General features: G+C 43.2%; 1 protein-coding gene across 3 annotated transcripts in view; it reads left to right on the top strand.

Moving 5' to 3' along the window:
• Positions 1-15,473, top strand: part of PKHD1 (PKHD1 ciliary IPT domain containing fibrocystin/polyductin) — a 233,383-nt gene that overhangs the window by 70,112 nt on the left and 147,798 nt on the right. For all 3 annotated transcript variants that reach the window (XM_085057091.1, XM_085057090.1, XM_085057092.1), the window contains exon 37: positions 6,795-6,945. In XM_085057091.1, coding sequence (XP_084913217.1) covers positions 6,795-6,945 — 151 coding nt within the window. The remainder of the gene's footprint in view (positions 1-6,794; positions 6,946-15,473) is intronic.

Raw genomic sequence — 15,473 nt, 5'->3', positions numbered from 1 at the left:
GGAAAAGCACTTAATTTCACACCGATTGGTGAAGTGCAGACAGGAGGCTTTTCTTACAACAACAGGGTGAATGAGAATCCTGTAATTGTCTCTGGGATGCTGTTTTACAGAGGAAGACCTCCCCATGCCAATTGAAATTCCAAAGATTTACACTTGTGGTGAGCATTTTTCAGTTCATTTGGCAAAGGGTTAGAGGTGTGACAAGCAGGAGAGGCAGGGAATGATGCCAAGAGACAGGTTCAGCTTCTTTGGGCACTGGGCAGCATTTTGCTTGTTAATTCCACTGACTGTAGCAAATAACTGGTATTTGCATCCCTTTCAAGTATGTGTAGGAGGGAGGAGCCTGCACCAATTTGTCTGGTTTAATTATAGATGTTCTACCCACCTTCCTAATTGCTCCTTCATTAAGAAGTAGCTTGTTTCTTTTTTTTCCCTAGGAGCTAAAGATAATCAACTTTTGTTTGTTTCTGTAAATATTTTTTTTCTGCCCTTGAGGAGATAATTATTTCTATTGTTGCATAAAGATGGTGGCCAATACAGGAGGAATAATTAGAGCAGATGGCTGAAAATACTTCCCTTGTAAAAGACATCTAGTATAATAAAATACCTCCCCTCCTCTTTTGTCTCCTCCAAATATACGTTTTTCTTTCCTTCAGGTGGATGGGAGTTGGGTGAGGGGGTGTAAATCTTTTCCTGATGTATTAAACCGAGGAGCTGTCAAGAGTTCACAGCCTGGAAAGTGAGCTCCCTGTATCCATCACTGAAATTAAAGTGTTTTCAAACGTGGTGTGGAGTCCTGGGTCTGTGGCGTGGGGAAATCTGCGCTGCACTCCATCACTTGGAATGTTAACCTTGTCTCTCCGTGGTGACTGAGGACAGGAACACTTGCTCTCCGTACTTGCTGGTTAAATGGCAATCTGTCAGCACCAAGGAAAGGCTGCTCTCGTGGGTGTCAATCTCTGCTGTGTGGGCAGCATTCCAAACCTTTCTTCGTTCATGGCTGTGCTCACTGGGACAGGGGAAACATCCTCCTGCTTGCAGAACCTCACTGTGCTCCATGTGCTATCAGCTGTGTCTGGGGGAAAGGATAAAACTGCCTGCTGGGGGTGGAGTTTGGGAAAAACTTCTTGCTTTCAGGTTTCTCCTTCTGTCCATGTCACAGGTAACCCTCAGCTGGAACACACAGCCTGGAATCATGGAATGGTTTGGTTTGGGTTGGGAGTGACCTCAAAGAACATATTGTTCCAACTCCCCTGCCATGGGCAGGGACACATTCTGCTATCCCAGGTTGCTCCAAGCCCTGTCCACCTTGGCCTTGGACACTTCCAGAGATCCAGGGGCAGCCACAGCTTCTCTGGGCAACCTGTGACAGAACCTCACAGTAAAGAATTTCTCCTTAAAATCGAATGAAGAAGGGAAAATATTGAGCACTGCAGGAAGCAGAGTCTCTGTTTAATTACATCACTGGGTTTTGGATTTCAAATTTCTTTTTTTTTTTTATTTCTGATCAGAAGATGGGGGTTCTTATTCTTGGGTGTGTAACAGTGGCTGCAGTCCTTTTGGGGACTGCACTCCAAACAAACCCCACTTAACTAAACAAACTGTAAACTTACTCCAAAGTGTGATAAAATTATCTATTCTGTGTCTAAACAGGAGATTCTCAGCTCTTTTAAGCCCAAACCTTGCATTTTGGTATCCTTCCCATTTGCGAATTTTTTACCAGCCTGGGTAGAAATACAAGTTTATCACTGTTATTTATTCATTTGTTGCAGTCACTGCTGCTGTTTCTGAGCCCTGGTAGTCTCAGGGACAAGCCGAGAAACTGATACTGAGAGATTGTGTCCCCAAAGGCTGACAGAAAGGCAACTGCAGCTTGGCTGACAACAACAGCAGCTGAAAAACATGAACAGAAAGAAATCTGCCTGAAAAATGAAAAAAGAAGGTGTAGTAGGGAGGAAGGGAGGGGTAAGGTGCTGAATTGGCAAGGAGATTGTGCATCATTTATTGTATGCTATGAACATGTTATTTTACCTTTACATAATTCATTAAATGTTTTGGAGATGTGATTGGGAATGAGTTGATAACCCCTCCAAATTAACCTGTGTTGTAACAAGCTAAGGGCTTGGTGCACAAGGTTTGGGCTTGATAGGAGCTGTGTGTAGAATCCTAGAATATTCTGAGTTGGAAGGGACTCACAAGAATCATTGAGTCCAACTCCCTGGTCCTCACAGGATACCCCAAAAATCCCACCATGTGAGAGCTTTGTCCAAATGCTTTTGAATACCCTCAGACTCGGGGCTCTGCCCTGGGGAGCCTGTTCTGGTGCCCAAATTCCCTTGGGTAAAGAGCCTTTCCCTAGCAAATAAAATTTGATGTGTGTATGACACATTCCAAATGGATGTCAGAGCTGGAAAGAACTTGCAGGACTCAGTCCACTGAATTTTCAGGTCAGATCCCTTCCCTAGTCCTTCTGCTCTTTGGTGCCCCAGGAAGAACAACTGGGATTTCTTAGGGATTCCCAGTGCTGGTGATTTCCCACCACCTGAAGTTTCTGCCCATATTTTTCAGGTTTGGTTCTTTATTGAGTTTTTGTCGTCTTCTCTGCTGGATTCAAAATATGAAAAGTTGCTGGGGTGGTTTTCCTATCCATGTGTGATGTGAGGGCACATCTTGCTACAGTTTGGGGGATGATTTTTTGTATTCAGTTCAGGTTATAGTTGTGTATTTGGGGAAACCACCAGAAGAGGCTCATGTCCCAGTTTGTCTCCTGATTGTCTCACAAACCTAGCAGGACTGTGGCTTTTTTTTCTTTGTGGCCTTGTTCCTCCTGTTAAACCTCACTGAAACTGGCCACATTCAAGTCTGAGCTCTGACAGTGACACAGATGGCTGCAGAGATGTTATGGTCTTATAAACTCTGTTTCCTCCAAATCATCTTTCCAGCCAGAGCGTGGAGCTGCCACCTCCCTGCAGCAGCTGCCGCCAGCCAGCTCCAGCCTCACCACTCAGGGTTTGTTTTATGCCAGCTCCTCTTTCTCCCATCCTGGCTTTCAAGCTCCCTGACATTTTTTCTGAAGCTGGAGAAAGCACAGGAGGAAAATGCCCAGCACCAGTGGCTGACACACAGCTTTCCTTGGCTCTGCAGGATGCTCCTGGATCATTCAACAAGCACACGTGGGGTGGGAACTCAGCCACAGCCCTGGCACTTGCAGCTGCTGCTGCTCTTCAGGCTTACTGAGAAATATTTCAATTAAACACCAGAGGTCAAATACAGGGTGCCAGGCAGTGGAAAAACATAGCAAAAGAAAGAGTTTTGCTTGTCTGAAAAAAAATAGTGAGAGGGATGTTTTTATCCTGGTCAGCTGCAGGCAGAGGGAAAGGTGCTGGAGTCTATGCATGATAAAGATGTTTAGGACATGGCCAGAGTCCTTTGAGAGAAGAAATGATTGTCTTGGTGTTCTTTCTTTGGGGTCTTGGGTTAGTGGGTCTATTCCTGTGGTCACAAGAGCATGCTCAGACTTCAGGGCTGCAGAGCCCCACATGTCACCTTCAGCAAACAGAGACAGTGGCATTTGGTGTCTGTGGGGTCAGCGTGGGATACAACCAGTCCCAGATTGATAACAGATCAACTAGACAAGACAGAGGAAAACCAGAAGGGCCAGGGAAGGGTGTGGGTTTCTAGAATTCCCACGCTGCCTGATGAGAGATGTGCAATTAATTTATGTATTAGTTCATGTTATTTTACCATGGGCTGCTTAAATGGAGCTGGATGTAAACACCACCACCATTCAGCAAAGGAAATTAAGGATTCTGTTGCAGCTGGAGATTTCACTGTACTTTTCTCCTAGAAAACAGGGAGGATAATCCTTTGGGATTCACAGAGTTGAGGAAAACTGTACTGGTGGTTCAGGGCAGGTGGCCTTTTCACTAAACTTGCATTAGACCACACCCTCTTCTCTCAAAGATCTTAAGGAGGTGATCTTTCATCTCAGGGAAGGTGCAGGACTGCAGGAGAAGGGTCACCAAACAAAACTGTTTGATATCTTTCCTCAATCCCTGCAGAGCTGCCTTCCCTCTAACCCCCCTGTACATTCCTCTGTGCTGTGGTAATTTAAAGTATGTTCCTTGAGCAAATCCCCTTTTCTCTCCTCAAACAGATTCTTTGGATTTATTCTTTCTGTGGTAATGCAAGGATGGTGCAAGTGATTATAAACAACTCTTTGTCTTGTGTTATTAGCTGATGTTCATCTGTTCAATTTGATTTATAAAGAAAAAGATGTACTAATCAGAAATCACTTGAAAGACACACAGGCATATGTCAGTGGACTAAGCCAGGCATTTTCTCACTGGAAACCTTTAGATATGGACTGGGTGGAAAAATAGAGAATTTTATAACCTTGATTAACTCATTTTTTTCCCTCTGTGAGGATGGTGAGGCTCTGGCACAGGTTGCCCAGAGGAGCTGTGGCTGCCCCTGGATCCCTGGAAGTGTCCAAGGCCAGGTTGGACAGGGCTTGGAGCAACCTGGGATAGTGGAAGGTGTCTAACATTAAGTAGAAAGAAGCTTAAATGAAGAACTAGAGTGCTTTCTAGTTAGAAATCTCTAGTTTCCATCCTAAAAGAGAAAAAGAGTCAAATTCAGAAGAGGAATTTATTCTTCTTAACTCTTGCAAGGCTTCTATCAACAGCTCACTAAATGCTAGCCAGTGGTGCTAGCAAAAAGGTCTGGCCCAGTCCTTACAGCCTTGCTTTCCCATTAGGGTTAGTTGGAGGGTTCTATGTGATTTCAGAGGGTCAGAGTGATTTCAGACCCTCTTAAAGGGGCTTAAAGGAATTCAACAAACCTTCTCAACCAAATGTTCTAGTGGATCTCACCATTTCACAGCTGCATCATCCAATGTTTTGCTGGTGGCATTTGGTAGTGTTTGTGCCACACAGGAATTTATGGAATTTGTAATTTTATGCTGCAGTTGGCTTGATAAGCAGTCTATGCACCTTTCTGTGAACTGTCCCCTCCCCTGAGATAAAAAGAAGATTCATTAGCTCTTTTTCAGTGGATCTGCTGTATATTTTTTACAATCTGTTTCATAGCATTGCCACTGAAGAGTAATTCACAGCCTCTCTGGAAAGATAGTGGGTAAAGGCATGTGTCCATCCAGCTGGAATTTTGTCCTCAATCTCTGAATCATATAAATATATGTTTACAACTAATGAAAATAAAACTTGTCCTACTAAACAACGATGGAGTAATTTTACTTCTGCAATGATGAAGTGCTTCACTCCCTCTGACATCAGAGTTTTATCTTCCAAGACTTTTCCACTGCCTGTGTGTTAATGCAGTCCCAGGCTTCAGTCTGGATGGAACCAGGTTAATTCCCTTTGTAGAGGAATCATAGAATGGGTAAAAAAAAAATCCCAGCATCCAGCCAGGGTGGATATCAACCAGTTGTATCATTTACCCTGGGAACCATTCATCATCCCCTGGTGTAAATAATTAGAGTCATAGAATGACAGAATGGTTTGGGTTGGAAAGATCTCAAAGCTCATCCTAAGGTCCATGGGCAGGGACAGCTTTCCCTGGATAAGGTTGATCAGAGACGGCAATGTGGGAAATGTTCTATAAAACATCAGGCACTTAAAGCTAAACCTGACAACAGCACAGTAAACAAGAATAACAATCATAACACCCCCATTATTGATTCACCTCCACTGCAGCTCCTGAGCAAAGGCTTTAATGCACTCAATGTGCTCAGTTTGAAAATGGAGTGACTCTGTTTTGCTTTTGTCTTGAGGTTTTTCTTACCACTGCTGTTTTGGATTAGCACAGCCTAGTGAGGATCACAAATATTTCCATGTCTGGCTTCCCCCCCACCTCAGATAAGTTGAAGATGTTCTTGCTGGTTCACATATGAGACCAAATAACATGTCTTGGGTGACTATGTCTATGCAAAAATATTCATACATTCTTCAAGGAATTCACCATCAGGGCCTTAAACAACCTGGTCTAGGGGGAGATGCTGCTGCCCATGGCAGGGGAGCTGGAATGAAATGACCTTTCAGGTCTTCCCAATCCAAAAAATTCTGCGATTCTATAAAATCTTCACTGCAAAGTACATGCTTGAAGTTTAGAGGTGAGGAGGACCCTTTAAATTCAGGCATCGTGTTGCCATTGCTCCTCATGAGTCAGTCTATTTGCAGTTTTCAAGTTGTTCAGTGCTTTATCTGGAACTGCTGTGCTCTCCCTCAAAGCAGAGGCAATAATAACACCAGAAAAGCTGAGAAAGCTAAAAAAGTATTTGAGAGGAGGAATGCCCGTCTAAATGTGGATGAGCAGTAGGAATGTCTTTGGAAAAGAAAAAATACCTCTGAAGCAAAATGCTGCCCATCCAGCAGGATGTTTTAATTCTGAGCTCTTCAGGCTCTTTTTATGACATTGCCAGGAAACAACAATGCAGTTCTGCTTTTCAGGAGGCAGAGAGAGACACCAGGAAACCCATGGTCAGTCTGCAGCCAGACCTGCAGCAAATCCCTCATTCCCCAGACCAGAATGAGACCAGGGGCAACCCCCAAATTGTGACAAACATTCCCAAAGGCCAACAACCTCTCCAGTGACAATATCCCTCTATTCCTTTGCCTTACACGGGATCCCTCTGGAAGTCAGCTTGCCCAGAGCAGGGTGCAGGAGACACCAATGCCACTTTGGACACGGTGTTGGCATCTCCTCCACTGCTCTCTGGGAAATCTGGCTTCTTGAAGGGGTGAGCTTTGAACTCCTCCGGATTTTTCTCTTTCCAGCTTTCCCTCCAGTTCTGTGGCCGGTGGGACGAGGACTCCAGCTGGCCTGCTGGCCACCAGCCGCGAGATGGCGATAACGTCACGATAGAAGGAGGCTGGACGCTGCTCTTGGGGACCACCACGAGCATCCTCAACCTGCTGCATCTCAAAGGTCTGCGGGCGGGAGTTCGGGGCTCTGTCTCCTCCAGGGCTGGGGTTTTTCATGGCCACGATCTCCCCTTCCATTCCCAGCTCTGGCATCAGAGGAGAGCCTGTTCCCAGCAGATGCAAGGGGGCAGTGATAGGGGGACAGGGCAAGAATTTAATTATTCTGGGTGCAGAGGGCTTTATTTATGTTGTTTGAGGCATAATGACAATATCAGCAAAAAGGCATTTTTCCCCTTTTTACTTTCCCCAACCTACCAAAATTGCTACTGTCCTGAGCAGTGTTCAGTGATAATGGCAATGCTGTTAACAATAATCAACTCTGTTCTTTTTGGCATCTTTGGGGCAAGTGTGTCTCAAAGACCTTTACAAAAGTAATGATTTTATAAATTATAGGTCAAAACTACCAAATGCACTAAATAATCCCAAACCCTAGAGCATGGCTGGTGGGCAGTAAGTAAATAAATGAGCAGAGTTATGATGAGAAACCTTAGATTTGCTGGGTTTATGTACCCATACATGGACCCAGAATAAGTGTGAGACAGGTATATCTCTATGGGTGTCAAAGTAAGGATTAAAATTACTTGTAATTCCATGCCAGAAATATTCCCCTGGAAGTTAGGTCCTGGTTGTGGAAACTGCTGTACACATGCCTGGTATTAAGGGAATGAGTTGTGCTGGTGAAATAGCCTGCTCAAAGTCAAGCCTCTGTTGAAATAGAGCTCAGAAAATGAAAACAGGAGTTTTTATGTGTTTAAAGACTTGGATCTTTGCTGGTAAAATTGCTTTTATACTAAATTGACATTACAGGTGCTAGTTTTTCATTGAGATGATGGTGAAATACATGCATTTGAAAATTATATGTTCATTGAAATTTGAATGATAATTCTATAAAGAAAAAGTTTTCAAGTTTATGCCTATCATGAGAGCATTTCCAAAACTGATTGAACTTGCTCAGCCTAGGTTCAGAGGTTTTCAAGAATTGCTACATCAGACATCATTCCTGTTTAAAAACAAAATTAAAAATCAACTGAACACTTGAGATTAAAAAAAGGTGAAGCACTTTGGCACAATTTTCTTCCCCAGTGAAAACCCTAAATCTTCTTAACCTCATTACGATTATGACATACTTTAGAGGACACAGGTCAGAAAGGCTTTTGGCTGCAAATCTGGATGAGGATTTTGGGGCTCAGGGACTGACTTTGTGAAGAACTGGGGCACAATATTGGAGCAGAAACCCTCTGAACTTTGGACCTCTTCAAAAGCTCATTTGATCTATGAGTCAGCACTCATGAACTACCGGAGCTCTGATTGAATTTAATGAAGTCTGGAGCAGTATCTTTATGGCTTTGGCTCATCTGACATTCAAATCATTCCTCCTCTTTATCGTGTTTTCCAAGAAGTCTGCTTTATAATGTCAATTCAGTTAGAAAAGCAGCGTTAGAATATTCTAGATGCTAATATTTTCTCCATTGTCACACACCAAGCAGAGGGACCAAACATTTTAGAAACCATAACCTGCATGGAAATTTTTTATCTGAGCTTCGTGAAGTTGCCTGTTGCATCCACTCCCACTTCCATGAGTTCTCTGTCTGTTTGCCCTCAGTTAGATTTGGAATCAAGACATGCTGAGATCTACTCTGAAATGAGGCTGAGATTTATCTTTCCTCACCTTCTCTTTCTTTAAGTTCTCCAGCTCAGGGGAGTTGTTGAGGCTCCTGTACTTATAGAAACACACATCATCAAAGACTTGTTCATCTCAGGAATTATAGACACCCATCTCAAACTGAATCACAGCTGATCCCTCACAGCAGCATCTACCAACCCTGTGAGAATGTCAAATAATTAACCCCTTGCCCCAGGTGCACGATGGGCATGGCAGTAAACCCCTAACCCCTAAGGTAGGTGTAAATATGTGCTTTGATTGAAATGTCCCATTCCTATTCCACCTGGAGAGTTTTTCTCAGTTGGAGCTGGAGAATGGGATTAAATTGTACCTCTGCTCCCTTTGGCTTTCATGACTCAGCATCAGCCTGTCTGTGCACTCCTAAGGTGAAAATATAAGGCTTTGTGGATGGCAAAAAAGGCTGTAATGCTGCTGAAACCACTGCTGCTACACTGCCCATGTTCTGGTGCTGTATGCAGCAAACCCAGTGCATGTTTGCAGCCCATTTCTTGAAATTCCCCATTTTAGGACACCATGAGGATTTTGAATATTGTCCCTGTGTTCTCTTCTTTTGATGATTTCAACATTGCAGGAATTATTTGAAGAACTGTCATAACAAGGACATCAACTTCGTGTGCAGCCTTAAAGTGACCTTTCTTTGGCTGTATTAACATATAACCCCATCATATAGTGGTTTGGGGAATGACCAGGCTGTCTGGGCAGAAGATCTGGGGGTCAAAGCAATAGGAAAATAGGATTAGGCAGCTGGGTTATGCTTACTGCCATGAGGGCTCAGCAGTTCCTCCCTCCTCCTCAACAAGCAGAGCATGAACATGTGGATATCAAGAGTGGAAAGTTTAATAGTCAGGCTGTGAAACAGCTCAGACAAGACTGATTGGGGAAGAGATACAAGATAGACAGACTGTAGATAATTCTGTATGTTCAGCAGATTGCAGTTATTTTTGTAATCCCGACATCACGAGTATGGAAATATTTATGATAACCCAGGACAGATGGGAATTTCCTTTGCACAGGGCTTACACTGGAGAAACTTCTTTGTGTTTGATGGGTTGATATCTCAGACATGTGTTGTTGCCTTTGTCTGAAATTATAGTGGTGTAGGGAGGTCTGGAGACAAAAAAGAAAGCTGCCTGTTTTTTCAGGAGTTCCTTGGAGATGAATTTTGGGGTGACACTGCCAGTGCACTCCAGCAGAATTGAAGATCCCTACCTGGGCAGTTGGTCTTGCAATGGCAATTTTAAGGTGGCCACCCTTGCAGGCATGAGGCAGAAGATTGAGTCTTTTCCAGTACAAGAATCAAAACAATTTCACTTAAAGAATCATTTAAGTTGGAAAAGACCTCCAAGATCACAGAGTCCAACATTTGACCAAACACCACCTGGTTAACTAGAGCAGAGCACTGAGTGCCACGTGCAGTTTTCCTTTGATTCTCTGCTTCTGTGAATATTTTTAATTTCTTGTAATCCAGAATTTGACCAGACTGTGGCCAGAATGGATCCTGTGAGTTAATCTGGGGGTAGGGAAAACACAGATATTGATCTTGCTTGTCTTTTCCTCGTCTTTGATGCTATTAGCCACAAGCATCAAATATTCACTGATACACTGACTTCAATAGTTGTCAAATAAACACTGCTTCAGCCACTGCTGATAAAGATTGGGTTTTAATTCACTGAAAGAAGGAAAAAGCATTTCCCTCTGTTTCCTTCTCTATGGCATCAACCAGTCCTTAAACTCATTTTTAAATCCCTTGTCAGTAGGCACAGTTGGAACCTGCTCGTGTCACAGTGTTTTCTGTGCCATTTTGATCAATCCATTTGGGATATGCATTGTGATACTTTTTTTTTTTTTACAAGCCGTTTCCAGTTCATATTTTCTTTTTTTAATCAGGCAGAGACATTACAATTAAAATACCGTAAAAGTGATTCTGGCAGTATTGCAATAAGCATGTTTTTTAATTAAAGAAAGAACATGGGATGTACAAATAGTACCAGCTAATGGGAAATTTCATCCAATGTATTTTTTAATTGAGATTTAAAAGGAAGAAAAGTCAGCCCTATTTCTCTCTGTCACTGTGTGATATTTTCTTACATTGTTACAGTGATCCTTCAATAATTAGTCTCAGAGCTTTAAAATCCTGGCTGTTTTCATGGAAAACCAGTGAAAGGCATCAGTTCTTTATTTGTCAGTACATTTTTCTGCAGGAATTCAGTGTTGTCCATTAGTGTGCAACTTGCAGAGGTGGACATTCTTGAAGGAAGGGTTTTAAGGTCTTGAATCTGTAGCAATTTAAGGTGTGGGTTTTTTTCAGATCTTCTCCCAGCTGCAAACCCTGGTTCATGTTTGGGTGTGGGCTGCAGGTTTCTTTTACCATCATGTTTCAGATGGGCTTACAGGATGTAGGTTGGACTCCCAGGGCTCTCACTTGGCAATTAAATTGATTTGCTGCAATTTCAGCAGCTCTTGAGGCTCCTCTGGGATGTTGCATGATGAGCAGATCTGGGGAAGCTAATCCTGGCCAAAGAACTGAACACAGCTTTGGCAGAGACCTAGCAGAAACCCCAGGCAGCATCATCTCCCTCTAATTGCTGTCATGGAAGGAGGGAATCACAGAATCACAGAATGGTTTGGGTTGGAAGGGACCTTAAATATCACCTCATCCACCCCCTGTCATAGACTGGGACACCTTCCACTATCCCAGGTTGCTCCAAGCCCCGTCCAACCTGGCTTTGAACACTTCCAGGGATGGAAAGTCCACAGGTTCTCTGGGCAACCTGTGCCAGGACCTCAACACCCTCACAGGGAAGAATTTCCAAATTCATTTCCAAATGAATGTCTGTCACTTGGGGACTTCAAATAACAGCCCAAGGCCCTTTTTTTCCATCACACTTCTGTGAGTGGTGTTTACCTGATGCCTTCACCAGGGTCGCCTGGAAGCTCCTCCATTGCATCCCAGATGATGTTAGACGTGCTAGATGACACCCTGGAGTGTTCATGTCTCTTCCTCACCAAGTCAGGTCTCCTCTTCCAAATCCATCAAAGGTGTTGCTAAGTATCTCCAAGGCTAGCTGAGAGCTGAAGAAATGGAAGGAGTTCCATGAAGGAGATACACCTATGGCAGCACCTTCTGGGCTGCCAATCTGAATTGCCTTTGCCTGGTTCCTGAGTGCTGAGGGAAGAGCTGATCAGCTTCCAAGGGAGCATGTGCCATCTGAACAGATGGCTGTGAGCACAGCAAGCCAAAATACAAAGGCTTGTCAGGCTGGGGAGATGAATTCTGTCTGAGAGTACTGAAGCAGCTGCTGCTTCCTCTCCCAGGGACGGATTAAGGCCTCCATCCAACAAAATGCTGGAATACAAGCCTACCTTTTTGAGTGTGTTAGTGATGTCCTGGTGGAAATACAGAGGCATTTGAATTCAGAGCTGATCTGGGATCAGTACCTGTGTGCTATGAACATGGAGGAACATCCTCAGGGAGGTGGAAAATGAATTTTGGACTCTTGATTTGAGCAGCCTTTGGGATGGAGGCAGTATAGCAAAATTCCCTCTTTCATCTTGTTCAGCCATGGTCCAACCTGCAAACAACCTTTATGACTCATTAGAATGTCATGTGAGCACGTCAACAGGGTGCAGGTGACAGATCCATGAAATAATTGTCTTTTTAAAAGCTCAGAAACTCTGCATTCCTCTTCCTGTACGCAGCAAGATCTCAGTTGCTTTGGGATTTTTTTCCTTGCTTGGATGCCCTACTGGAGACACCCTTGGAGCAGGAGAATGAGCAGTGAGAGGGCTGCCAGCACACTGCAGCCTTGTGGTTGTACAGGATCAAGCAAAGCTGTTCCAGCTCTGGCAGTGACATCCTGCTGTTTGCCACTCAGGGATGCTTGCCAGGAATAGAACATCTGAGCCTGAGCTTGTCTCATGGGGGATTCTGTGGCTTTGTCATGTGGAACACCAAGTGAGAGGAGCTGGTGAGAGCAAGCTGAAGGCTGTGGGGATTTTATTCATAGTCATGGAAAAACCAGAGCAGATCTGCCCTGCACTGTGATGTGAAGGAGCAGTCCAGGTGAGGGGATGAGCTTTCAATCTGCAAATCCCCTTCCATGCAGAGGAAGTTTCCTGCTAGTTGAAGGTTATGACAGTAGTCATATATAAAACCATTTTGGTGATACTTTTCTAGTGCTTGATTACAAAAATAAAAGGTATTATGACTACCCAGCACCATGCTTATAGTTTGGTTGCTTTAACACTGTATTCAGCTTTACATTAAAAAAGTAGAATTTAATCAAACATGAAGTGGCACTGAATATCTGAAGTAGAACTAAATATAAATATGTTACTTTTATCCTAACTCCCTAAGGAACTGTTCTTTAGGAAAAACATCTTATATTAAAAGTGAACGCAAAGTGTGGCCTCAAAAGATGATAACAGTGAAGGTTTCTGAAAGAGGAAACACGTGAAATGTGGTACTCTGGAATGGGGACTTTGCTTCCCTCTAGTTTCAGGAAATCTCTAAAACACTCAACATCACAGCCTAAATGAGAGATAGCAACACTGCTTTTATGCATTGTGAGAATATCTGTGTTAGAATTATTTTTTTATTTAAAATGAGATTTTTTGAGAAGGCATATAAGCTGCTTTGTCTGCAAGTGTCAATCTTCATGACAGAGGCAAGGAGAAACTCCCCACACCAATCCTCCCAATCCTCCACTCCATCACTATTGGTTTATTTATTTTTTTTTTTCAGAAGTGCATGATGCAGCCTCTTTCCATAGTTAATGTTTTGGATACCTGGGCTGTGTTACTGCATGACTCAGTCCAGGACACCTGACAGAGAAAATTGTTAAAACCTTTCCAAATCCTTTCCAAATCCTTTACTTTTCAGCATGTCCTCCACCATTCCCCAAGGACTTCAGGAGGTAAATCTCTTTTCACCAGTGGTGGTGTAATTATTCTTTCAGCAGATTAAACCTCCCACCTTATTATTAGGTTTGTTTTTTTTAATATTCCTTTTAAAAAAAATTATTTGGTCTGGCTGCTTCTCCCCTCCTGTGGGACAGATGGAGTTGCATTGTTTTTACTGTTTCTTTTGGTCTTTTTTTTCTTTTTTTCCCCTTTGGTAACGACAGATAAAGAAAGATTTCTTTTCTGTTTGTGCAGAGGTGGAGGCTAATTGCTGGGTTAATTGAGAAGAATGGTGCTTCTGATGTTCTCACAAAGTATCAAATAGCCTCAACATATTTCTCCCCTCTCTCCCTCATTCCACCTAAAGAGACCCATTGAATTTGCACATTACTGTACAGAAGTGATTATGGGCTTAATTGTATTTATTTTGCTTGGTGGGGAGGCCATCATAACAGTGGTTGATTGATTTTTATAAAATCACCCTCAAGGTCATGTGTAGGACTTTGCTTTCCTGCACAGCCATAACAAACAATTTGAGGGTCACAGCCAAAGGCTCCGTGGAGCAATATTCCTGCCTTCTGCTTTCAGAGAAGGGGTCAAGTGCAATAAAAGAGGGAAGCATAACTTTTATTTTCTTTTTAGAAAAAGGGGAAGACAACCTTGTAAAGCAGCAGCTGTATATTTATTCTGACCCAATGAAAACCACAGAGGGTTAGTGGGGCAATATGCAATTTTTGGACAGAAGAATTTGTAAGTTTGGCCAGAGTTTGTTTTACACACAGACTTGATAAATGGTTAAATGAGTCCTTCCTAATGCTTTCTTTTCTGTGGTGCTGCTCTTCTTTTATCCTCAGCAGCTGAACTTTACTTTTTTCACTGTATTTTCTCCCAAAGACCAAATGCCTTTTGGATTGGTCCTGGAAGGTTTTCAGAAGCTTTGCAAAGATCCAGGGGATGACAGCATTGTGGAGTGACCACAAGTGTAGCTATCTAAGGGTAACCAGTTTTCTAGGGTTACATTTTGGGTCTGACTGTGCTTCTAAAGGAAAGCAAAAGAGTCACATAATCATAGAAAATCACATAATCATAGAATGGTTTGGTTAGAAAGGACCTTAAAAACCATCTGTTCCAACCCCTTTGCTCTGGACAGGACACCTTCCACTATCTCAGGTTGCCTAAAGCCCCATCCAGCCTGGTCTTGGGCACTTCCAGGGACAGGGCAGCCACATAGGTCCCACATAGAACCTGTTCTAGTGGCTCATCACCCTCATAGGGTAAGAATTTCTTCCTAAAATAAGGCCTTCTGCTGCTCAAATTGCACCAGGGAAGGTTTGGATTAGGTATTAGAAAATTTCTTCAAGCAGTTTAATAAACTTCCCAAGGCAGTGGTGGACTCACCATCCCTGGAAGTGTTCAAAAAATGTGTGGATGTGATGCTTGGAGGCATCGTTTAGTGGTGGACTTGACAGTTCTGGGATAATGGTTGGACTCAGCGATCTTAGAGGTCTTTTCCGACCTCAGTTACTCTGATTTCCTTCTGGAAAAGCCAACATTGCAGGCCAGGTGTGCACAGCTCCTGCCAGAATTCCTGCTGCTCCTGGGATGTGGTGGGACTCTTGCTTGTACTTGGACCTAATGCAGAGCAGTCAGCAGCAACCAAGTTTATCAGACACTCAGAAATCCACTAAAGATGTGGAAAATCTTTGATCAACAGCTTGAAAATTTGGAATGGACAAAATGTGACTGAAACTTTGGAAAACTCGTTTGGGATAAAACTGATTTTGCAATCAAAAGACAGGACAGCTTTGGCTACCAGCCTTCCTGGTTCAGTGGTACAGCATGGCAGCAATTAAAATACTCATTAAAAACTGTATGAAGAGAAGTGGAAACAGAAATGACTGTATTTCACTGGGAACAGAGCAAAGGAAGTCAATAAAGACCTTAGG

Source organism: Lichenostomus cassidix, chromosome 3, assembly GCF_008360975.1.
Source record: "Lichenostomus cassidix isolate B80296 chromosome 3, HeHo_3.0, whole genome shotgun sequence".
NCBI classification, from domain to species: domain Eukaryota; kingdom Metazoa; phylum Chordata; class Aves; order Passeriformes; family Meliphagidae; genus Lichenostomus; species Lichenostomus cassidix.
This window is presented reverse-complemented; position numbering and strand designations above follow the sequence as displayed.